At 37.1% G+C, this 25,521-nt stretch overlaps 3 protein-coding genes across 4 annotated transcripts; 1 reads left to right on the top strand and 2 right to left on the bottom strand.

The window, feature by feature from the left end:
- Window positions 1-687: 687 nt before the first annotated feature.
- On the bottom strand, window positions 688-19,493 carry LOC116176269 (eIF-2-alpha kinase activator GCN1-like). Its single transcript, XM_031494753.1, has 18 exons — window positions 19,216-19,493; window positions 19,052-19,154; window positions 18,809-19,004; window positions 18,574-18,760; window positions 18,385-18,528; window positions 18,086-18,338; window positions 17,858-18,036; window positions 12,188-12,385; window positions 11,818-12,139; window positions 11,543-11,772; window positions 11,233-11,496; window positions 10,999-11,183; window positions 4,306-4,516; window positions 3,671-4,256; window positions 3,319-3,598; window positions 3,069-3,273; window positions 2,636-3,021; window positions 688-862 (listed from the first exon to the last, which is right to left on the bottom strand). The coding sequence occupies exons 1-18, from the start codon at window positions 19,231-19,233 to the stop codon at window positions 688-690; spliced, it is 4,122 nt and encodes a 1,373-aa protein (XP_031350613.1). The 5' UTR covers window positions 19,234-19,493.
- A 123-nt stretch (window positions 19,494-19,616) lies between these two features.
- LOC116175563 (pre-mRNA-processing factor 19) lies at window positions 19,617-22,056 on the top strand. Its single transcript, XM_031493737.1, has 6 exons — window positions 19,617-19,764; window positions 19,818-19,967; window positions 20,014-20,282; window positions 20,328-20,522; window positions 20,966-21,693; window positions 21,748-22,056. Exons 1-6 carry the CDS (start codon window positions 19,746-19,748, stop codon window positions 21,890-21,892), a joined length of 1,506 nt encoding a protein of 501 aa, XP_031349597.1. The 5' UTR covers window positions 19,617-19,745; the 3' UTR covers window positions 21,893-22,056.
- Window positions 22,057-23,025: 969 nt separating this feature from the next.
- Window positions 23,026-23,594, bottom strand: LOC116175564 (replication protein A 14 kDa subunit-like). 2 transcript variants are annotated; one of them, XM_031493739.1, is made up of 3 exons: window positions 23,453-23,594; window positions 23,321-23,393; window positions 23,026-23,274 (listed from the first exon to the last, which is right to left on the bottom strand). In XM_031493739.1, exons 1-3 carry the CDS (start codon window positions 23,485-23,487, stop codon window positions 23,122-23,124), a joined length of 261 nt encoding a protein of 86 aa, XP_031349599.1. In that variant the 5' UTR covers window positions 23,488-23,594; the 3' UTR covers window positions 23,026-23,121. The 2 variants fall into 2 exon arrangements, with proteins under 2 accessions (XP_031349599.1, XP_031349598.1); XM_031493738.1 differs by having other exon boundaries at window positions 23,321-23,580.
- Window positions 23,595-25,521: the final 1,927 nt, after the last annotated feature.

Here is a 25,521-nt window from a genome sequence, read left to right as displayed (position 1 = left end):
AATGTCCGGTCTTTGAAGTCGACGATAATCTGAACAATTTTTGTTTGACAATTTTTCCTGTATCTCTAAAAATGAAGTGGTGGGGGGTATTCAAAGGTTTCCGTAAAGAACACCCTGTATCTTCGAAACGGCTGAGCCGATTTTTTAACAAAGTCGGGTTAGTTCTAGTTCTAGTTAGAGCTATTCTTCAGCTACAAATATTATATTATTTAAAGTTTTGTTAGTTTCACACATCATCCCTTGAGGGCTTTTTTCGACATTAGCCTGGTCAAAGTACACAAAATATCCGTAAAATGCAGCAAAAAATAAAAACCTTTTGGAAATTCAAATTTAGGTAGTTAAAAGGATTGTGCTTAATATGAGAAAATCTTTACCAATTTAGGTAAGCAATTTTCCTGGAAGAACTTTCGTCGAAAAGTTTGGTATTTGTTTTTTCACTTTAATTGTTTAAATAATGAAAATACAGAAAAATGTTCAAATCAAAAATTATAGCCAATGCATTTACCTACAAAATTTGTCTGAAAAGTTTTCTGATATCTTCATTAGTTTTCGAAATATACCAAATTTTCCTAAGAGTATTTTTAAACATCATCAATTTTCAAGTTTTTAATTTTAAGATTGTAAATAAACAATGACACGTAGAAACGTAGAGTTTTCATTTATTAATCATATCAAAATCAATCAGTATCATTCGTCTTCCGAGCTCAAATATAACTCAATATCATTTTCATCTTCACTGAAGTTATCCTCAAAATGTGAACCTTGAGTGTCTTGATTATCAACATTTATAATTGTTTGATCGTCGAAGTGATCATTATCTTCATCTTCGTCAATATCTACGTTATTTTTTTCTAAATTAGCACTGAAAAAAGTTATGTTAGATTTTCTAAAAGACGTCTAATATAAATAATTGTCTATTATTTAAAAAATTTGCTATTTACAGAAAAACTGTACCTATTAAGTTTTGAAAGTATATACTTCAAAGTATTTACAGATAAAGTTTCATTGAAATATATTAACTTTGTCAGTTTTTTCAGTGCATCACAATCTTCAAATTATTAACTTTGGCTCACGGGACGTTCGCGCGCACTCACGAATCAACTTCCGCTGAAATCAATTATATCTCGTACACTTGTCAATTTACAGAAAAACTTTTCCGACAAATTTTGTCGATAAATGCATCAGCTACAAATTTTAATTGAAACTTTTTTCCGTATATTTAATATTTAAACAATTGGAGTGAAAAAACGAAAACAAAATTTTTCACTCGACGATTTTCCGGAAAATTGCATACCTATCTTCGTAAAGAATTTTTCATATTAAGCACAACCCTTTTGAATACTCAAATTTGAAATTTCAAGAGGTTTTCATTTTTTGTGAAGCTATATGTGTACTTTGACCACGCTACATTCCAACAGAAATGGTTAATTTTCTGAAAAAAATTAAATGCATTGGTCCGATTTTTTTTCATGAAAAAGTAGCTAAATGATGCCTAAACAAGCTCGCGAAAACAGCATCTCTGCAAAACTGCAAAACAATGCCCATTTAACCAGTTCTCTATCTTTAATAATAAGAAAGTTACCCGTGCAATCCCACGCGATCTGGGACACACTGTACACTATATTCCATACATAATGGGCACCCTGTATTGATATGATACGAGGGGGACCCAATCATAGGCGGAAACGACCAGTTGCGCGTGCACGCTTTGTAATTATGAGTAGTGCTGCCAGGTGGTGTTAGTTTGAGGTCTCTCGCGTCATTCAGTAAACTCGCGTAAGTCTGAGTTGAGTGTGGTACTCTGTTGTGGCGTTCCTGCTGCAACCTTTTGGTGATTTAAGATGGCCGCCAACAAGGAACAAGGAAAAGAAAACTGAAGCCGAGACCATTTGGATGCTTCGGCAAGCCTTTAATGATGCTTTCCCTGGCTTCCCAGAGTATTTGATCATTTCCAGTGCTTTTAAGGCACTTTCCAGGCTTTGGAAAGAAGCTAGAGTCCAGGGAAAAGCAAAAACCCTTTTTAAAAGACCTGAAAATCTTTGGAAAGGGAGTACGCAATTTTGGAAAGACGAAAGAATGATTTAGAAAACTGTTCTGGAAAATACTTATAAGGCTCTGGAAAGGATTTAAGACACCTTCCTTACTCTTTGGGTGGTTTCCAGAGGTCCGAAGGTTTTAAAATTCCCAGCGACTTCCAGAAAGGCTTTGAATGTTTAGGAAAGCACTTGTAAGGGATGGAAAGACACTTAAGAGACTCTTCCATAGCCTTCTTCTGCTGTTTTCAAAAGCTATTCTATATTCTATTCATTTTAAGAAGGCAGCGGTAGAAAGCATAGGGACAGTTTGACCTTCACTGTGATTGGATAAAACATAAGTCAGTATTAACCTGAAAAATAAAACAAGTGACGAATCCTGTTTGTTAGAAGTGCGGTTACGAACTAAACCGTCGAACTGTCATTAGCTGTCAATTTCAAAGATTCAAGCGTGATATCGTTTGATTTATATTTATATTTTTCAAATTTTGCGCTGTTTTATATTTTTCCTGTGTGTGCCTATCTTCAAGCACAGCGCCATCTGCTACCTTCTTATAATGAATGCAGTATAGAACGTTCTAAGGCTTTTCCAGATTGGGGACCCATGAAAGAAAACTGTGGAAGGGCTTAAATAATTTTGCGTAAGAATGATATGGTAAGGTGTTAAGAAATTCTGAAAAGCACTAAGATCCTGCAATACCCTGATTAATCGACACAAAGTGACAGTAAATACAAATTCAATATCCATAGGTACCTTTCCATGCAAGTCGACAATGGCCAAAGCGGCGGTCAGCATCTCCTTGCGAACTTCCTCACTACGATCGCTCAGTGCCGTAGGTACAAAGAACTGTATTAGTTTGCTGATGGTAGCTGAATCAACAAACGGAGCCAATCCGGCAAGCGCCAATCCGACGCCTCGACGAGGACCCCAATTATCGATCGGTTTCTCGAGCTCCCTGCCAAATTCGTCAACCTTCGCCGGCGCCATCTACAATCAAAGGTCAGAAACAAAATGGAGGAACGCAATGAGTACACCTTAAGCGTATTCTTATATAAGAGCAGCAATGTCTCGACGATGGGTTGCACTTGACTCTCGTCATCTTTAATAAGCGCCGCCAACGCTTTGGCGGCGGATGACTGAACGCACTCCACTGGATGCTCAATGTCGGCCATTAACTCTTCGCTCAGCATGCTAGGAAACGACATTTTTCCGTCATCCCACAACTTATCAGCTAGGTCCCTACAAAAACCATACAAACGGCACCACTAAAGGTAATCCGCTTACTTGTTTTCCTCACTACTATCAAATCGGGCGATCCAAACTCGCTTGTTGATCTTCAAAGCGAGATCATAACTTTCGTCGAAGGTCGGTATCGACTGTATCATGTAGGCGAGACCTCGTAGTGCGGAATCTCGAACGACGTCCTTAGGATTTTGCAAGGCGGTCAGCAGAACTTCGAGCTCCTGCACACTCGCCTTGCTGCAATTCTTGGCGCCGCTAGCCGAAATTGCCACGTCTAAAAGGCAGGTGACTGCCTGAGATTGAATACGTCCGGATGTGGAGCCTGCAACGAATTACCTGTGACTTCTGGAAATTTGATAGCTTTAACGGCGCTTGTCGATGACACGATACTTACTAATCAGCTCGATAAGGAGCTCGAACATTTGCTGTCGTGGTAGGTATCTGGGATCGTACAAATTTATGGCGCCCTCCTTGACGTTGTGGCGCAATTTCGAATGTTCCGAGATTATTTGGAGGGAAATGTGAATCAGGCCCTCGTCTTTGGGGGCCTGCGCCGAAAGTAGCATTAGCTTAATTAGCTGGAACGAGTAGGTAAAGGCGGGGGCAGTAAAGTGATGGTGGGGCGTTGCTGGATTTTTTCCGTCAGTCTTTTTCATCGAGTGATCGTATATTAAAGTTATCGCTCTAGACGCAGCTTTGGGCAGATCTTCTTGTTCCCACGACTCGTCCAAATCACAATGGGGTTTTATCAGTCTTAAAGTTACATGTGCGACTAAGTCTCCTAAACCGCTCAAGTCCTTCTTAAAGAACACCTCGTGTAAATCGACATAGAGCTTCGTTAAATGCGGCGCTGATAACGGCGAATGCATATTTTGAAGAATTAAGGGCAGCAAATCTTTCGAATATAATGAAAATTCAATCGGATTCCCATTGCTCGCGGCTCTTATCATAGAGACGTAGTTAGTAATGACCGTGTTTAACTACAATTGGCAAGTGACAGTTAATTTTAACACAAAAATTTGCACTTACCTCAGTCAACTTTTCTCTTATACCTTGTTCCTTAATTTTTTGATTCTTTATCACCTCCAATTGCTTGGCCGAGTATTGCGGAACTTTTATTTTACCTTCCCTTCGTTTTTTCTCCTCCAATTCTCGTCTTAATTGCATTTCTTCCAATTGCTCCTTGTAGCTGTATGCTTTACTTTCACGTTTCATATTTGACGCTTCATCCTTTTGATCTCTAAAATTCGTTTGGTTACCATAAGCTTTGAACATCCAAACATTGAGAAACATGTGCAATTGTCACAGTTTCTGTATTAAGCCTAATTTACATTTGGTAAGTTTACTGGCAGATAGTACTTTCGGCCAGTAAACTTGCCAAGTGTAAATGAGCGGAAAGTGGTACATGCCCGCAAGCGGCAAGTGAAGTTGAGGACCTGGCTACTTTAGTAGCGTTTAGTGGAACCAGTGGCGTAGCGTAGGGGAGGGGGCGAAGAGGCGGTCCGCCCCGGGCGCCACTTCAGTAGGGGCGGCAGTATCATCCCTGCCAGTAATATCCCGGGGCGTTTTTGAAAATAGCTAAAAGTAGGAAACGAAAAAACCCTTGTGAAAATACATTTAAATTTTGATTTCGTACGCAACAACGATGGAGCGAAAATACATGACGAAGAGACTTCTGGTATACATACAAAAGTTTAAGCTTCTGTTCTCAATGTACTCGGAATCTTTTTAACAAAGTCTATCAAGCAATTCAAATATCATTATCGTCTTTGAAATTCTTGGGTTTCTAGGTTCGACTTCAAAAGCAGTGTTGGGTATATCCTTTTTACCGCATTTCAAAAAAAATGAAAAAAATTGGTACGCTGTTTTCTGTCTGTCTGTCTTTATTGTAGTGTGTGTTGTTCATCTGCTACATGGATCATACAGGTATCAAACGAAAGCTTATACATAGAATGTCAAGAGGTGAGGCACCCTCCCCCCTTCCCCTAAACAATTGCTCGCTCTAAAAGTACTCAAATCCAGAATAGAATAAGAAATTAGAACTCTTTTTTTAATAAACGATAGGGAACTCAAAACATTCACTAGCTTCTAAAATATAGGGCGGCAAACTTTGATCGCGCCCAGTGCGCCACTGAGTGGAACAGTGGTCAAATAATAAAGTATTAAAAGAAGAACCGGAAACAGAAAACATTCGTTGGACTGATATTAGTGGAGACAAATTGAACTTTTTACAAAAGGAAATTGTTAATGGAGCTTTGTCAAGTGCATATGTTACAATGGTCTATAACAAATACAAAAAAAATAAATAAAAACGTGAGCAGGGGATGGGGACTAAGTTTTTGAAAACGATGAAAAGGGGGTCGTATGACTGCAATTTCCGGCAAAGGGTGAGACCAGAGACAAAAGTGTTCAATGGAAATGTTGTAGATCGTGAAAGCTGTACACCTTTCTTTTCAGTCACTTTCTCACATAACCTCAAAATATCCGAAAAATCGCGGAAAACCGTGTTTTTTGTTTTTTATTGTTCATTTCCGAAAAAATGATTTTCTTTTAACGAGACTTGGTTGAAATACTTTTTTCTTCAAATGAAAATTGTCCTTCAGAGATTTTTCGTAGGGAGTTCTATTTGGTATCATTTTCTTTGTTTTTATTTATAGGTACTTTTTGATGAAATACAAAAATTATAATCCCCATTGAAGAAGAAATTCAAGAAACGAAAAGCTCAAAAAACGACTTCAGTAACATTGAATTTTCTAGTATAAATGTTGATAATTTGTTTAATTTTGGAAATCTGTCAAAAACAAAAATCGAGCATACCGATTAAACGATTAATCAAATAATCGATTAATAAAGCACTTAATTAATCAAATAATCGATTAATCGAATAATCAAATAATCGATTAATCAAATGATCGGTTAATTAAGTAATCAATTAATCAAATATTCTATTGCCAAATAAGCGATTAAGATTAACCATATAATCAATTGTCACACACAAGGAGTAATGAAATATCTGTTTGTTCTCTGCAATACGTTCATTACTTAATAATTCTCTTCATCAAATCGTCCAAATAGGCAAATCGATTAATCAATAATCACCTAACAGTAAATCATTAGGCTGCTTACTGTACGTTTAGGTGTGGGATAGTTTTAATGAATAGGTCTTAATTACTTGAAAGTTTGATTTATTTGTCAAAACTTATGTTAGTTTGGGTAGTGTGTACCTTGAGTTCAATACACTTCTAGTGCTTTAAATAATTTTTTATTTATTCATTGTAACTGAACAGTAAATTGTCTACATCTGTCACTGTTTATAATGATGATGATTTATTATTTGTTTTTGGTTAATTTTTTTTAAGTTTATCTTATATGTAATACCTACCATTATGCACTTATTGCATTCGTCTCGGCATTCATGTCTTACGACTACGATTTGGTAAAATAAAAAGCTCATTTTGTTTATAATGTACCATAAAAATATATTGTTTATTGAATACACTTTTTATTAGGCAATCTATGTAACGTAAACTGAATTACATGCGATAAAAATTAATTGTTCTGCATGATCTGGAGTAAGGCCAGCCCTATTATCAGTTACAATGGAGCCTCCCTCACTAAAAACACGTTCTGACGATTAGGGGTGGGCGATTAGAGGTTTGAATAGATTAATCAAATAATCGGTTAATCAAGCATTTGATTAATCAAATAATCGATTAATTTAAAAAAACAATCAAACCCGATTATCGATTATCATTTGATTATAATCGATTGATCGATTTTTTTGCCCAACGCTACTGAAATATACTATACTAGAATTTTTGAAAGCGGAATGACCGTTAAATTTATAATAAATTTTCACCCCTTTTCACCCTCCCCAAAAACTTAGTCCCACTTCCCTGCTTACGTATTTATTTTTTTTGTATTTGTTATAGACCATTTTAACATATCCACTTGGAGTCATTAACAATTTTCGTTTTTATAAAGTTCAATTTGCCTGAACTAATATCAGTACACGGAATGTTTTCTGTTTCTTTCATTTCTCTTAGTAGTTGTTCGAAACTAATTGTTCCGTATTGGCTTATTCATGTGGTCTTCTTTTGTTATATCCCAAAGTACCTCATATTTCTCATACAAATTTAAAAACTTTATTATTTGGTCACTGTTCCACTTTATTGTTCCGAAAAAACTTTTACACACTATTTACATGCAGCAACGGACGGACAGACAGACACGGGAAAATTATAAAATCTCTAGGAGCTCGTTAATAAATACCAGATATTGAAAAATGTGTAACGGAAGTGTGTCGTGTGGGTAGTTTCAGTAGGAGAACTGTGTTATTTGTCAGGGAAGTTTCGCGAGTTTTGATAGATCAATTGGACGAGCATTCCAATTGCGTTAACTGAAAATTGCAAGTCAACATTCAGTTGAATGTAAATGACTTGTAACGTTCCGTAGAATGTACTCTGGTGTTGTGTGGGTACCATTGGCATTGACATGACCTTTACTTTTGCTTTGGTGGTAATTCTGGTGTACAACCTCTTGGAATTCATATGGAATTCACGTGAATTCTGATGGAATTCTTGTGTAATACATGGAATTCTTTTGGAATTCACGGAAATCTTTGGGAATTAACTTGTAATTTTTATTGAATTCATTTGGAATTCTCAGGGATTCCTAAATATTTTTACAAGCTATGGTTTAGGTTGTTGCTTACTTTGTACTGATGTTATTGATGTTGATATAATTATCTGCAATTCATAGATTTTTGGTTTGTAGATTATAGTCTTAGAGTCTGAAGGGTAACTGTTCATTTATTTTTACTTATCATAAAGAAATACTCAGCTCTCACGTCACGTTCAAACATTAGGACTCAAAATTAACTAAAATATTGCGCCACTGACCTTCACAGTCATAAAAGTAAACTTTTCTCCTCGCTTACCATAAAAAGGTTTTCGCCTTAATAGTCCGGGCGACAATTTTGAGATCTTAACTTCTAACGGCAAATCTTGAGACATTTTGGTGACAGGTGTTTTTAGGGTAATTAGACTCTGCTGAACCCGATTTTTCCTGTCACCACCTCAAAATCCGGCTGCTAAAGTCCCAAATCAAGATGGCGCCCAAAAGTCACTGTAAGATCCTTTTCTTGTCGTAAACAAAAATATTATCATGATTTTTATCTAGTACCTGCATACGTTTTATTATTTATTACTATTTTATAAAAAAATGTGTAGCCGAAAAAAATCAAGATGGTGGTCAAAATGGCGGTAGAATCTTGTGTTACCTAACTAATTTCTTTAATTGCGAAGAAAAGATTTGCATTTTTTTATATGGGGGTGGTACAGCTAGGTTAAAATGAGTTTGTCTACTCACCATTGTTAATAATAATAATTTGCGACAAAGATAAATGAAAATGGTTCCCAAAATGCCGGTATTTTTATGACTTTATGATATTTTAATAGCAAATTATCGAAATATGTTGAGATATATTAATAGTTTAATTATACAAATAAAACGCCAAATATTGTTTACACAGGATTTAAAACACGCGCGCAATTACCTAAGGACCTTCCAGCACGGCGACATAATCCACCTTGAGTCAAACTAAGCGACATACTGTCTCCGACATCTTGTCCGCCATTTTTGAAAAAGTGTAAATATTTATTGTATTTCCTTTTCACTTAAGCAGGCACTTTGCGGGCCAATTATAATTCTTTTGTTCACTTAAGGTAAACTAAATCAAGAATATTACAAAACTCAAAATTTGGAGCGCCATTTCAGCCGCCATCTTAATTTTTCTTGACTTTAAAATTTTTCATAAAATAGTAATAAGTGGAAAAATATATGTGTTACATAAAAATCATGATGACATTCTTGTTAAAAATGTTTAAAATAAGCTTCAGTCGCCATTTTGACCGCCATCTTGATTTGAGGCCTTACCAGCCGGAATTCGAGGTGGTGACAGGCAAAATCGGATTCAGCAGTGTCCAATTACCCTGAAAACACATTAAAATTCTTTGTCTCACGATTTGCCGTTAGAAGCATTACAATGCGCTTTACTGAATTTCTCGCCCGGACTATAAGGCGAGTAACTTCAGGGCATTTTTCATGAATTGACCAGTACTTCCCAAAAGGCCATAGCTATGTGCGCTATGTTTTTCTTGTACTATTATAGGCATATATGTGGTTAAAATGTCAAAGAAATATCTTCATAAATAAGGAAGTTCACACTGACTGCGCATGCACACATCTAATGTTTGCAATATCAGATATGTTTGCCTTTAACGACAGAACCATCTGTGATAAAAATATCAAAAAGGTATCCTCGAAAATATCTCGATAAATAAGACAGTTGATATTGCGCATCATGCGCATGCGCACATTAATTTGATGTTTACAATATGCGATACGTTTGCTTTTCCTAAAAGCATCTTTAGGTAAAATTTCAAAGAAATATCTCTATAAATAAGAAAATTGACATTGCCCAGCCTGCGTATGCGCAGATTCATCAAGATTTTCGTTGGCTCAAGTGCCAGAGCTATACGCTACCAAATGCAAAAGAACGAACTAAATATCTTGAAAACTGTAGTAGTTAGGGCCTTGGACAGACGGACGGACAGAGAAAGTGGCTGCAATAGCGCACCCAACTTCGTTAGAAATTGCGCTAAAAATTTCGTGTACAACACATTTTGAAAGTGTGTTTTTTTACTTGATTAACTCGTGTCGACTTATATGCTTGCTTACATGCGTAGTCTGCTGGCTGTATTTGACACTTGAAACTAGCAAGGGGAATCGGCATTTCTGTCAACGCCACAGGTTTTGGTTTCGTATACTTGCATTTGGTTGCATGTTGTAAGTTTATTATGCTAATAATATAATGTAGGATCCGGATTATATAACAAAGACATGCTCTTTACTATAATCGAATGGATACGAATGTGTTGACGTACCTTACGTTTTGCAAGAAGCATAATTTATTTTTGAAGGTCACTGGAATTCATTGGAATTCTTTTTGGAAGTAACTGGAATTCAATGGAATTTTTTGGAATTCAATGGAATTCTTTTGCAGTTTTTTGGAACTCATGGAATTTATTTGGAATTCTGGAATTATTTTGCACTTTTGGAATTCTGGTGTACATTTCTGCTGTGATTTACCCCTCGGAAAAATGTCATCACGCTAAAATTGTTTAACTAATTATCTAAGCGTCTTTACGCGAATGGGCTGCGCCTGTATTCCTCTTGAGGTAAAGTTGTTAACACGTTTCTTTTTACGTTATGCCATATGTGTTAATTCAATTATCTTTTTTTACTTATATCGCAATCCGAAGCCCATTTATTAATGGAGTACGTAAGTTCGAATTAATCGGAATTAGGTCCACATTGTAGTTTTTGGATATATTTTTCTTTGCGCGTTACGAGCATTGGGTGAATTGTATTAAAGAATTACAGTGTTCTGTATGAAATGCAAATACTCGCTTTCGAATTGAAGGATGCCAACTGTCAATTAGCTAGAACTGACGTGATCTAAGAGGGAAGAATCGCTAAGCAAATGTTTATCGCAAATACCGAAAATTGCAAACTTGCAGCTAACCTGTTAATAATGCTTTTTTGTTGTTAGTTTATCTTTATCATTGATATATTGAATATCTCCGACTTTTAATGTTTTGAATTACAGCCCCAAGACATTTTCTAAACAGCATTATAAGCCGTTAATTTAATACTTACTCAGGTAAGGGTAACACACTCTTGTCGTACAATTCTCCTTCCGGCGTTAAATATGTAAAATATTCATCTTTTGTAATTTGCCTGACATTTGGATTGTAGAGCTTCTCCTTCAGCCTCCTAAGTAAGTACCGTAAAATTTCTCTGCCATTGGTTTTGACTACTGTCGCAAGTGCATTTTCGTAATACTAAAAACCGGTCTCAACATAGTTTCTAACAGTACACGAGATCACTCACCGGAGTCGCAACGTAATCATCGACTAACATCTTTTTGAGAGGGTTCAATTTTTGACTAATGAACTCTTTGGGATTTAATTTAGAACGTTTCATTATTGTAATCCACAAATTTGGTAAAACGGAAAAAATGGCTTGTATGTGGCAGGGTAGCAGCGCTTCGAGGGCTATGGTCGTCGCTTCTTCCACTGTTCCCGATCCAGAGCACAAAACTTGAATGCAATCAATGAGTACATGGGGAGAGATCGCGTTCTGCTCGGGATCATTCTAAAACTGACCATTATTTAAATAAGCACACCTCAATTGGTCACACCTTGCTGTCAATTAATTTTAAAAAGTCCCTCAAAAGCGCCTGCGCGATGGTTGTGCCTCCTAGGCCGCTCACAATCCTTTGGACGGCCGGGAGACACTTCTTTCTCACAACAGCCGACGAGCTAGTCATACAAATAAGTACGGCTCGATACAGTGGCGCAGCTTTACCGTTAAACTTTTCAGGATATTCCAAGAGAAGTAGCTCGCAAAGTTGCATCACTTGAATTAATGCTAAAACAAAACTGTAGAACATTAACAACGAGGTCATCAACTGACCATCGTCCGATGCGGTTGCCAAGAATTTTTCCGAAACAAACAGCTGCTTGTCCATGTCAAATAAGATCGAGCACACACTCGAAAGTTTGCTCTCTCGATCTCCCTGACTCTCCATAATTTTTAACAGGAAATACGTTGCGCACAGCCCCTCCGTAACCCCAAGCGCTAGCGTGGGCTGCGATATGGCACGATCGACAGACTTTTGAAGAACACCAACTAGAACCTCCGCTTGCGATATCGTATTCGAGTGGAAACACGCCAACATGCATTGAATGTACGAAATTCTCACAGAAGCAGTCGAAGTCTTCAGAGACATTCCATTCTAGGCAAACTTATTCAAGCGCAAGCGGATAAGAGCGGATCAACTCACCTTTAAGGCGTCGATGAGCTTCTTCGGCACGTCATTGTTGATCTTCGACACCCAAAGCGATAGCATTTCCAATGTGTAACATAAGGTCTTTTCGTGCACTTCCGTTTCCAAAACTTTGATGAATTCGTTACTTACTTGCGCGATTAAGTTTTGTAAATTGCTTCCGGTTACGGAATTGTAACTTAAATTTCCAGCGCCCTATTAAAAGTGACGAAATAAATGTGAGGTGGAACATAAAGGATTTAGGGGCGCAGAATTATTTATTAATGTTGTTAATTTTGTATACAAAATTGCGTTATTTTTTGTTAGTGAGATAAGGAATATAATAATAATAATAATAATAACGGTCTTGATTTTGTTTTTGCTAGCCACGAAAAATACATTGCCTAGGGCGAGATTCAGGGGTAGAAAGTCTACCCCTGCTCTTCCATCTAACCCATAATGATTCCACTTAATCGACAATGTTGTGATCATTAGTAGGTAGAGGTATAACATGGATTTTAGACATTGAATATTAAAAATAAGATAAGTAAAATAGAAACAAAATTCAAAAGACAAAAGATTCTATCTGCGACACATACACACAAAACAATATTGGTCCTAGTATGGAGCCTTGGGGGACGCCGTGAGTGATATCTAAGAAAGACGATAATCTATGTTGATATTTAACAGCTTGTTTTCTATGTGACAAGTATGAGGATAACATTTCGGTTGAGCTGTCCGACAAACCTATATAATGTAAGATTGCTAGCATTAACCTATGGTTAATGGTGTCGAAAGCTTTTGTGTAATCTAGCAAGACTAGGAGTGTTAACTTGCCCTCATCTGTGGCTGTTAGGATATCGTCGGTAATCTTTAATAAAGCAGTTACAGCTATAACCAGGATGGAAAGCCGATTGTATTTCGGGAAGGATAGAATTTTTAAGATATTCTTGCAGTTGAATGACCATTAACTTTTCGAGTATTTTAAAAAAGGCGGGCAGTATGCTAATAGGTCGTATATCTTTTAGCTCAGTTACCTCACGAGTTTTTGGGATAGGTATAACAATAGATGTCTTCCAAGATGATGGAAAAATATTGTGCCTTAAACAGTAATTGAGTACATGGGTTAAGTATGGCAAAATATGTGGTACACATAAACGTATAGTCAATATACTGATTCCATCTGAACCAATGGCTGTACTCTTTATTTGCGAGATTATTTTAGAAACTAAGGTTTCGTCAATTGGAAATTAAATTAATCTGGAACATTTGCGCAGTTATTGTTAAAGTTTATCTCCGGTCTGCTATAAGAACTGATATCGCAGCGTCGGCTAATTAAAGTTCAAGATAAGGATGTGTTATCGGTGGCTAAAAAAACACAGGTGCAGTTCGATTGTTTGGTGCTGGCTCTTTTTGGAACCTAGAAAACGTGAGTCGAATTTTTTGGACGTTAAAACCCAGCGATATTTGAGCGTATTTGCTGCAAAACAGATAGTTTTGTTGCTTTTTGCAAAACAATCGCGGACGACTTTGTTCGGAGAGGCAAGATAGAGGAAAAGTAAAAACTGCCTCCAGTGGCGTAGTAAAAAGAATTTTTTTGGACCACCGTTTCTGAGATTTGACCCAAAGTTGGCATTTTTTAAATGTAACATGCTGTATGTGTATATCTTGACGTCAATTTTTGCATTCTTTTTTCTGATTAAGTTGATGTATCATAATCTATTTTTTTAAATTTTTAAATAAAAATCAATATAAACATTTTTTACTGTTTTTAAATAGTAGGCCATGGATTCCTACAAACATGCTAGTAACAATCACTTTTTTTTATTATGGTAATTTAAATTTTGTTATTTATAAATTAAAATTAACCAATCCTTTTTGAAACATTGCCATAAATAACTTGTTTTTTAATTTTAATGGAACAGAGACAAGTCGCGAATAGCATTAGGTTCCTCTACAAACTAACCAACAGTCATTTAGATTGTCCCTACTTACTTCACAAGCTATCCTTTACCATTCCAACGCATTCTACTAGGCACTTAAACACCTTCACATATCCTACTCCCAAATCCAATCTCCTTCGCAGAACTCCCTCCTTAATAATGTCCAGTAATTATAATAAGATTTGCCAGAACTGTGACATTCATTACAACTCATTATGCAATGTTTTAAGCTTTGTTTATGGTTAACTGGAAATTGTAATTTTGGTTTGTGCTTTCTATCTTAAAAGCGTGTCATCATCCTTTTTTTTTTGCTTCATTTTCTTTACTTTATTTATTTTTTTTGTTAATTCTCTTTTTATCAATATTCTATTTTTAGTTTAGAATTTAATTGTCAAAGGTATTTATTTATTTCACTAGTTACAATTACTTACTGCAATATTTATATTGATTTTTATGGTTTCTATTTTAAATATTAGTTCCTACTATAGTTTTAATAATGCAGTATGCGCTTAACCATTCATTTATCTTTTTTTTGCGATTGTTCATATATGGATTATGAGTCTATTGAACAACAATAAACATTATTATTATTATTATTAATACTAACTATTATTAGAAAACATAACACTAGTTATACTGTTCCAAGTGTCGACCATTTTCTGTGACTCATAAAGCACATATCTTTTCAATTCTTTTTAAAGTATTTAAAATTATAAAGGGTTGCCTTTGTCAATTTTGTAATGCTTCTTCGGTTCACACCCCCAGGGTTCGCAACTGATTTTAACAAAAAAATAGAGACTTGGTCTCTATTTACATATTTAAAAATAGACACCATTTAGAGACCTTCGAGAACCAATTTCCATACGAAATTAAGCAAAAAATATTTATTTTGTAATAGATGGGTAACATGTATATCTAAAAAAAAAAAGTAATCGTTACAACGTAACTGCATAAACGTTGCAATTTTAATAACATTTTAAACAACAAAACAACATAAAATGGGATACATTCTTAAAATACTTATTTGCGCAGCAATTGAGAAGGTTTTACTGCAAATCATGCAAAACACCTTCTCGTCGTTAAATTTTCGACCCCAACTTTGCCAGTAATATCTAGCTTCTTCAACCACTCAGTTTGAAATTTACACGTTCCCATTTTGTTTTATTTTATTATAAAAAACCTATTTCTGTATGTTGTTAGATCAATCAAGAATTAAATAAAACCTACGCCCATCACCTCTGAATAACCAGGCCACACTAGCAAATAAGCGAAAATAAAATACAAACCAAACAGTGAAACTTGAACCAACTTCTCAAACAAACAAACATTTTCCTAGAATTCTGCAAATGCTTTCAAAAACAGCATCTCAGGAAATAATGAAAAAAGAGACCCATGTCTAAAAAAGAGACCATTTGCGAACCCTGCACCCCGAGTTCGCCTATGTTACTGTGCCAATTTCTATATATTTTGTATCTTAAATATGACCATAGAAAAAATCTAAAACACTTAAATCCGGCGACCTCGGCAGCCATCTGATTGGTCCGTGTGTGCTAATCCGTCTGTAAAAATTGGGATTTAAATATTCAGTAACCAACTGAATTATGAGCAGGCGCCCCATTCTGTTGAAAAGATATATAATTTCGCTGTGGCAAAGGTACATGTTCCAGCAACTCTTGACAATTTGTTTTTCATTATTTCAAGATATCGGAAGACAGTTAAGTCACTGTCAAAAATTGTGTATACAATTTTAGTGTCCAAAATAAGGCAAGAAACACTGAAACCAAACCGGCCCTGTAATTGTGGTTCGAAAATTATATGTTGATTTTCTAGATAACAGGTTCTTGTGTTCTATCTGTTTATTATACCACAGATATTTACATGCGCTTCATCAGACCATATCACATTTCTTGCAAAATTTGGATTTTAACGGGTTTTTGTTAGGTACCAATTAGAGAATTCCAAGCGCCTATGCAAGTCCTTAGAATGTAATTTGAAATTCCTGAATAATATTCACCTTATATGGTTTAAATTTGTCTTTTCAAAAAACCTTTAAACTCTGAACGAAATTTGGGGCCTTGCTCTCACACAAGCTAAAACATTTATTTCAACAGCTTCGTTCTATCATTCATGATGATTTTGAATAGGTTTATAGCGTTTTCGATTGGCAAAACTCGTACTGCACGAGTGTTGCACGAGAAACTGAAGAAATCCATGTGAAAATTGCTCTCAATGGAACCTGATGGAACCTAAATATTCGTAAATATTTGTTGTCATTTGTCCATAACCTCACTTTAGATTTAGGTAATCGACAAATATCTATTCTAAAAAATGACAAACGATTTCAGTATTATTTATGATAAACGATGAGGAATATAAATTTGAAATTCCTGTAAAGGACCAATTTTTGGCGTTCAGTTTAATGAGTAAGTGCAACTTTTTGTAAAATAGAAGTTACGGCTAGTTCATCATCTTCGCTATCGCTAGATGACGACAAAAAACTCTCCCAACGCAAGAAACAAATTCATTTTGTCGCACGTTTGTTTTGAAAATTTGTTAGCTAGCAGCTCCACGAGCTCTCGGACCTCGTGCGTCAAAATTTGCACTGAGTGCGTAATTGTTGCATCACATTTGCCAATGGAACACAGAAAATTGCCCTAAAATTACCAATAGAACGTAAAAATTGCACTCGTGCAGCACGAGTTTTGCCAATCGAAAACGCTATTAGAATAGCTGCCAAAATTTAACAAATTAGATTTTAGACGGAAGATGGTAGCATGATGTGCCTTTTGTCGTTCTGGATACATATGTAATATTATCTATTCTAAATTTGTAACAGACAAAAATAAATAAAATATTATTTGCGTATTTTGATACATTAGTAACGCCTCTTCTACATTTTGAGCAACACTTAATAATATCACATTTTTCAGAATTTTGAAATGACATGTTTCTTCCATCAATTTTATTGATTGGTATTGGCTGCCTTGGTTACCATGGATACAATAAACAAAACAAAATGTCCATGAATCCATTGCCTACTATTAAAAAACAGTAAAAGTGAAGGTTTTTTATTGATTTTCATGACGAAAATTTAAAATATGTTGTGATGAATCAATGTTATCAGAGAAAAAAAATGCAAAAAATTGACAATGTTGCATTTCAAAAATACCAACTTCAAGCCCAAACAATTTTTTTATAAAATAATAATAAATTCCACTACTGCAACAGTCTTCAGATATTCATTTTTGCGTTTTGTTGTTGGAAAGTTCATATCATGTAAACTACAAAATATTTAAACAATTGCCTGCTTCTAAATATAACCAGGAAATGTCAAAATCTTTCTGTCCTCAATTTCGTTAGAGATAACATCTGTTTCACTCATTTGTCCAAGAAGCGACAAAGAGGCCAACTTGATACATTTTTTGTACACATAACTTAACAGAATAACATAGGCATGACCTGAAATATAGAAAACCTATGATTTAGTTTAGAGAGAAAACTTTTCCAGAGCCTTCTAATACTGTTTACAATATAGCCTGTAATTTAGAGAGCCTTTTAGCATCTTTTAAAGTCAAGGAGTACAAAAGAGATAGTTGCGAAATAGTTTTAAATTATTGTAACACGTAGCCTGGTTTTAAAATTGTTTGATTTTGGCATCAATGATCTTTTGCAAGTTAAATCATTCGACAGTCCACCAGTTAAATATATTTGCTGTACCTAAACACAGGTCGTGTCGTGTACTTACTTCCAAAACACTAATCTTATGCTCGAGAACGGTTAATTTTCCATCAGATCCATGGAAAACAGAAAAAATCTGCTTCACCACTGATTCAATAGCACCAGAATCGCTACATTGTTGAGCCAGCAGTTTACACGCATCCGCCGACTCTCTCCTAGTCACGTCATCCTTTGAATGTAAATTAGCTGCGAACCAAACGATAGCGCACAAATCCCCAAAAAACCGGATGCATACTTATCAATCCTTTGCTTACATCCAAAGCATACTGACTCAAGTCGATTGTAACACCCGCAAGAATTAATCCGACACACTCGATTATAATTTCCGGATTTCGCAACATCGCCTTCTGAAGTGCAGGTAGAAGGGTCGACTTAAACTGCTCGTGATTCAAACGTTTCAACATGGGATAGCAGGCCTCGATCGCCGTATTCAAAGGTTTCGTTTTGCAACTCACCAACGTCTTGATAAACGTATCCAAGTTCTTATCCTACAACCCACAATGTGGCGCTATTTAAGCTAAATGCGATTATTACCACAAACTCCTTCAGATCAGCCTGGGACAGATGCTTAATTAACGTAGAGCTAAGAACTGATACAAAATACGTTTGTTCGCTTTGAATTAAGGTGTTCATATACAAAATTTCTAAATTGGGAATGGAGCTCCATAGGATGTGTAACTAAAACAAAATTAACATACACGAATGGGAAACTAAGCCGGTTACCTTATTATATGCCTTAAAAGTTAATCGTTTGTTGCCCGCTGTTGCAATACAGGTATATAAAACACACTGGCTATTCACTAAGTTAGAAATTTCATCCCGAATAACATCTTCGCTGCTCTTCCATCCGTCGATAACTACAAGACAAGACCAACGTAAGGCCGTCAGAGCGACTTTAGAAATTTTCGGTCTGAAATATCAATTTTACACCCCCTCCAAATATGAACACGAGACTTACGTGGCAACTAATGTTTTGAAACCGGCAGCTACGTCTGCCAACATCGTAAGTAGCCCTCTCACTGACCATTTTGGATGGTGTCTTATTAGCGAGGTTATCAAATTTCGCACGAGGTACTGTGAAATTCCGTCATGGTACCTAGGTAAAGTGTACTGAATCGCCCTGCATATTCCCTTAATGATGATTTCACTGATTCCTGCAATGTAGTCTGGTAATGTTGGTGTTGGGCGAAGCACAACTCACCGGAATGGTCCAGGACATCGATAACGTCTTCGATCACGGTCCTTCGTAAGGTTAGACTGGAAGTTTGAATCCTTAAAGGTAGGTCCTTGAGCGCTTTGACAAGCTGCGAAATTAGGGGATTGTAAGGGTAAAAATTGCGAGTCTTCCACGTGATAAATACCTACCCTTTCGTTATCTGCCATGATTCTGTGAAGATTTTGACATTTGACAGTTAGAGCCGGTCGGAGGGTTAGGTTTTCAAAAATGCTGTGTTTAAATATTTTCTGTTGAATTTTAACAAACTAAATTTAAATGAGATTTCAATTAATCTGCCCTTCTGATAAATTTGAGAAAAAAAACGGCATTTAAAATTTCATTAGCGACTCGTCAATAAACGACAGTGGCGCAGACTACTTTACGAATACGAGAAAAAAATTGCATGGGACATGGAATGACGAATCCCTTAAAACTCGCTCTGTTATTACATCCGTTTTACCCTCGTAGGTTTTACCCCACTTCTGAAATGTTCTATTTCTTTTATCTCTGCCTGATTTTCACATACTACAAGTCCACTCGCACACCCGTTGATCAAAAATATAATCTATATTTTAGATAGTCTGGCAACAATGCAAGAGATCTGGCAGCCACCACATTGAGCTACATAACCACACTTTTTACGTGCATCAAAACTTGATGCCGGTTGTGGTATAAAAAAATGGCGTTATGTTGTGCTAGTAAGTAAATTGCCACTTAATCACTAATTATGGACTAAAACGACAATTTTCAGTTTCAAATGAAGTACCGGAGCATCCAGTGATATCACCCTCCTCGGGTGCTATTTTTGAAAGGAGAATAATAGAAAAATACATAATAGAAAATGGTATAGATCCTATAAGTGGCAAAGAGTTGACTGTTGAGGAGTTAATTGAAATTAAAAGTGGGTGAGCGATTTGGGGGTAGTTTTATTTAGCTGTCGATTTTAGCACCTCCAATTGTAAAACCGAAACCACCAAGTGCCACCAGCATTCCGGCTACGTTAAAGTTGCTACAAGATGAGTGGGACGCGGTCATGCTGTACAGTTTCACACAACGTCAGCAGTTGCAAACGGCACGACAAGAGTTGAGCCACGCGCTTTACCAACACGACGCCGCATGTCGTGTGATAGCGCGTCTCAATAAGGAGGTGACGGCTGCGAGAGAGGCCTTGGCCACGCTCAAACCACAGGCCGGAATTACGACAGTGCCGCAACCGGTAAGTCGGTTAATCGCCGTTTAGTGTTTTCAAGGCCGTTTGCAGGCACTTGCGGCCGAAGCTGCGGGTATCGCGAATCAGCCAACCGAACAGGCGGGCATGAGTGCGGAGGTTATACAAAAACTGCAAGAGAAGGCCACAGTATTGACGCTCGAACGAAAGAAGCGTGGTCGTACAGTACCTGAGGAGTTGGTGTCGCAGGACGACTTACGTGCATTCCGAACATTGGCATCCCATCCGGTGGGTTTAATATTATTGGTTGTGGTCTCTGAAGTTAGGAATACCCATATAGGTAGAGAGAAGTGTTAACACTATAATTTTGTGCTATTCAATTTAAAAATTTTGTGATGTTCCTTCAGGAAGATCAAAAAAATAAGTGGGTTTAATAACTTCCTCAAGCAGTGGCAGTCGTTTGTGTATATCTGTGCTAATACTAACAAAATAAATTGGCGGGTATTGTATGAGAGCACAAGAAATGTGTTCTTGACAATAAATAGCACAATGTTACTTGTCCCAAGCCTGTTTAATGAAGTTGGCTGTGCTCACTTGCTTTTTTTATCTACATGGAATAGCACAAAAATTTTAATTGGTAACAATAAATAGCACATTTTCTATTTTGCTAAATGGGTATTGTCAACTTTGTGGATCTTATCAGCTGTGCTTTTTTTATAGCCCGCTTTTAGGGTTTACATTCGGCGAGTGTTCCCGGTATATTGGCACTCGACATTCACGCTTCAGATACAAGCAAAATATTAACAGGTGGTAACGACCGTAACGCCACTGTTTTCAATAAAGACACAGAGCAGGTGGTGGCAATTCTAAAAGGCCATACAAAAAAAGTAACTCGAGTAATTTACCATCCCGACGAAGATTTGGTCATCACAGCCTCGCCAGATTCGACGATACGCATCTGGAACGTTCCCACTTCGCAGACAACGTTGCTGCTACGTGCTCACGACGCCGCGGTTACTGGACTTTCGCTACATCCGACCGGCGACTATGTCCTATCGACTTCCGAGGATCAACATTGGGCATTTTCGGATATACGCACGGGCCGTCTATTAACAAAGGTTGCCGATCAGGCGAATGTCGCCCTGACCACCGCCCAGTTTCATCCTGACGGTCTAATTTTCGGGACTGGTACGGCGAATTCTGAAATTAAAATTTGGGATCTCAAGGAGCAGGCGAACGTTGCTAACTTTACGGGACATTCGGGGGCGATCACTTCCATTTCGTTCTCTGAAAACGGTTATTACTTAGCAACGGCCGCGGACGACGCTTGCGTTAAATTGTGGGATTTGCGCAAGCTGAAGAATTTCAGAACTTTGCAGTTGGACGAGGGGTACCAAATTAAAGATTTGTGCTTCGATCAGAGTGGTACCTATTTAGCTATAGCGGGTACCGATGTCAGGTGAGACTTCTACCTAAAGATACGCCATTTGAGCTATTTGAACCTTTTTTGTAGGATTTACCTCTGCAAGCAATGGCAAGAGTTGAAAGTTTTCAATGACCATACAGCAGCAGCGACTGGTGTCAGGTTTGGACGTCATGCGCATTACATCGCATCCACTTCAATGGATAGAACGTTAAAATTATATGGTTTAGAGTAAATAGAGACAAATTTGTAATTATTTCTTTTTTTTAAGCTTTTCAAGTGTTCAAGTTTCCCACAACTTCTTCTAAGATGTGTTCACTGACATTGTGATTTACCCACAATTTAGGGCTAACATGTTTAAAATTTGTGATTGAGACAGAATAAAATAAAATTCCCATTTGTTGTGCAAATACATCTCCTAAGAACCATAAAGTTTACATTTTTCTGAGTGATTTGTTAAGAGCAAGATTACTTCCTTGTACATTACATTCGCCTGTTAACAAAAATTCACAAATTTTAGCGAAAATAAAGCGATGAAACGTTCATCCTAATGTGAAAGATCATAGTTCTCCTGGTAGCCAAAGACTATGTGTTAATCCTTAGATATATTCTCCTGATACAAAGTTTAAAGACATTCTGTGGTTAGGGAAAAATCTCTTGGTTATGTTCGCTTGGTGGCCAAAGATAATAGTCTGTTTAGAGCAGAGATCTATATTTTCAGTCTTCATCCAACGATTTTTATAACTAAATAATGGTATAGCTACCTACTTTCTGTGCATTCTTAAGTTCAGTTCTTTCACTTATGTTATCCTGTCATCTTGCTCTCACTGCATGTAACTGCAATTCATTATTTATGAATAGTTTAATTCCAACAAGATTTCATGTTATCCTTTATTTAGTCTCTTCATAGCCATCTCTGGGATTCTCTATGTACCAGTAGAAGAAATTTCTACCCATATATTCTCCTGATACAAATTACTGCCGAGACTTATTACCTATGATTTTGTAACCGCACTTGTTCTTGGGCCAGCTGCAAGGTTGGGAGAGTATTTTGCTTTTGGAGCAATTGCCACCTATGGACAAAGTCTGCTTTCGTTCTTATATTATTATACCTAATGGATGTAATAAGTTCTGGAATAAAATATATGTCTCCTATATTAGGTATTTCTTAATCTCCTATAATTGTCTCACTTCTCCTTTATAAGTGATTATCAGATCTGGCAACACAATTATTGATTCTGATTTAAAGTTTTCTCAACTTAAAATCAGGGATTTAGGATTGCAATTGAACCCAAAAAGAAAACATTCTGTAATTACTGCAATAGTGCCGGCTCACTAATTCAAATATATACATAGAACATAGAGCTATTTTTAAGATTCCTTTTTAAATTTATTGTTCTATAAAGAATTAAGTAAGCACAGGTTTTTTATGATCACATTTTTATTAAATTACACAGTAAAGCATTAGGCTGTAGTTTTCCACAGATTCGGAACAGATTGTAGTAACTGGCATAGCGTATTGTGGCTGGTAGCATCAAAGTCATCCGATGCTTCGGACGGATATTCAATAAGCTCATCGCATATAACTGTAGATCCGGATACTGCCGTACCGTGAACCTAAATATTGAAGATCAGTAAAAAATTGAATTGATACTATACATACCTCCACATGCCCTTCTAAATTACCGCTATGAGGTTTTCGAAGGTTCACCTTCACTATAGAATCATCGGTGGCTCTAATATCAAAGGTGATACCGTTGGGATTCACTTTTGTCACGAGACCAGTAATGCTCACCCTTTTTCCATTATATTGTGGTAACATTGCACCATTTACAACTTCTCTTAGATTTTCGTCGGACATACTTCCCCACGGTTTTTGACAATTTTGTGGTTATGTTTGTTCATGGAAATGGAAACTTGGCGCGCAAAAAATGAATGATGGTACATTTCACCTAAAATCAAAGCGCCTAAAATTATTCTTTTTAAGAAGAACTAAAACATGACTAATTCTTGACCAAGAGCCGTATTGCACACCTGCTACTATTTGAATCTTTAAATTGGTAAGCAATAGATGAATTGAGCTACTTGTACTCTTTACTTTCTGGTAATTTCTTGGTATTGAAAGTAGTTCAAATGATTTATTGCACTTTTTCGGCGCCAAACATATGCGGCATTGGGTAAGAGGCGCTTTCTAGTTCACGAGCCCGTATAACACAGCCATCACCTTAGTTACCCTAGAAACGTGCCTCTACACATTCTGGGGCGCTCCATTCCAGGGCCTAATAAGAGCGACAGTCCTCTCCAACCAGCCCAGTCCAGGACCACTGGTCTTCGCATTCGACTACAATGGCGCCATGCCGATTCCAGCGGAAGTCTGCCAGAGTGCCAGCCGTGAGAATGCCCCCTCACCCATCTCGTTAACAACTGTATTCAATGCATCCGTAATTCACTTCGACTGAGGGTCAGTGATGTTCACTGCGACCCCGAAACAAAGGCCACCCTTATTATGGCCCCACAGCCAGCGACTTGCCCATAGGTTCGTCGTGGATCTGCAGCTTAGAGTGCTTCTTCTTGGGCTGCCTTGAACCAGGACCCTGGATAGTGCATCCCTCCGATCTGAGACGCTTTGATCCCTGACGTCGGGGTGTCCTCCTGGACCGCCGGCCCAGACACCCCCACCGCCTTAGGCTTTGGCGCAGAATCCGCCTCGGGGGCTTTACTCTCGAGGAACCTGCTCCGTTACCGGACCCCCTTTTGATGGAGGAGTCCAGAAAGGGTTTCTGTGGTTTGAAATCGTCCATACAATTCCCACGAGTAATGAGGTCTCACATGGACAGCGCCACGTATCCAGGGCTTGGCTGCCAGCCGCTTCCCGAAGGAGGTAGCCCAGTATCCAAGGGGCACGGTTATCGACGCTGTACCCCAGTGTCACGTAGTCCTCGGCAGGGTTGCTAACACCTTGACTAGGTAGGTTGGTCCACGGCAACGACTTTCGTCGCTACCACAGAAGTCTGATCGAAAAAGTACGAATTGTTTTGGATTCTACGCACCAAAATTAATAAGAAAAAGTGATTTCCCGAGAAATTTTGGTGCAGTCGATTTTTTGTAAAAAAGGAAGGTTATACACTGCCTTTTTTTGAGCCCCGAACAAAAATTTGTCTCAAATCGATCCGGAAAAATGTTCTTATAGAATGTGGCCTGTAGAATCCATAATTTCAAACAGTTCCAAGATTGGGCTACTAGTTCAAAAGTTACAGCCCTTTGATTTTTCTTTCGAAATTGGTTTCTAGTCTATAACTTTTGATTGAGAAGTCTGATCGAAAAAGTACGAATTGTTTTGGGTTCTACGCACCAAAATTAATAAGAAAAAGTGTTTTCCCGAGAAATTTTGATGCAGTCGATTTTTGGTAAAAAAGGAAGCTGCCTTTTTCTGAGCCCCGAAAAAAAAAATTGTCTCAGATCGAACCGGAAAAAAATTTTCTTTTAGAATGTGGCCTGTAGAATCCATAATTTCAAACAGTTCCAAGATTGGGCTACTAGTTCAAAAGTTACAGCCCTTTGAATTTTTTTTCGAAATTGGTTTCTAGTCAATAACTTTTGATTGAGAAGTCTGATCGAAAAAGTACGAATCGTTTTGGATTCTACGCACCAAAATTAATAAGAAAAAGTGTTTTCCCGAGAAATTTTGGTGCAGTTGATTTTTGGTAAAAGGGAAGGTTATACACTGCCTTTTTTTGAGCCCCGAAAAAAAAATTGTCTCAGATCGAACCGGAAAAAAAATTTTCTTATAGAATGTGACCTGTAGAATCCATAATTTCGAACAGTTCCAAGATTGGGCTCCTAGTTCAAAAGTTACAGCCCTTT

This window comes from Photinus pyralis, unplaced genomic scaffold, assembly GCF_008802855.1.
Source record: "Photinus pyralis isolate 1611_PpyrPB1 unplaced genomic scaffold, Ppyr1.3 Ppyr1.4_LG7, whole genome shotgun sequence".
In the NCBI taxonomy this organism is placed as follows: Eukaryota; Metazoa; Arthropoda; class Insecta; order Coleoptera; family Lampyridae; genus Photinus; species Photinus pyralis.
This window is presented reverse-complemented; position numbering and strand designations above follow the sequence as displayed.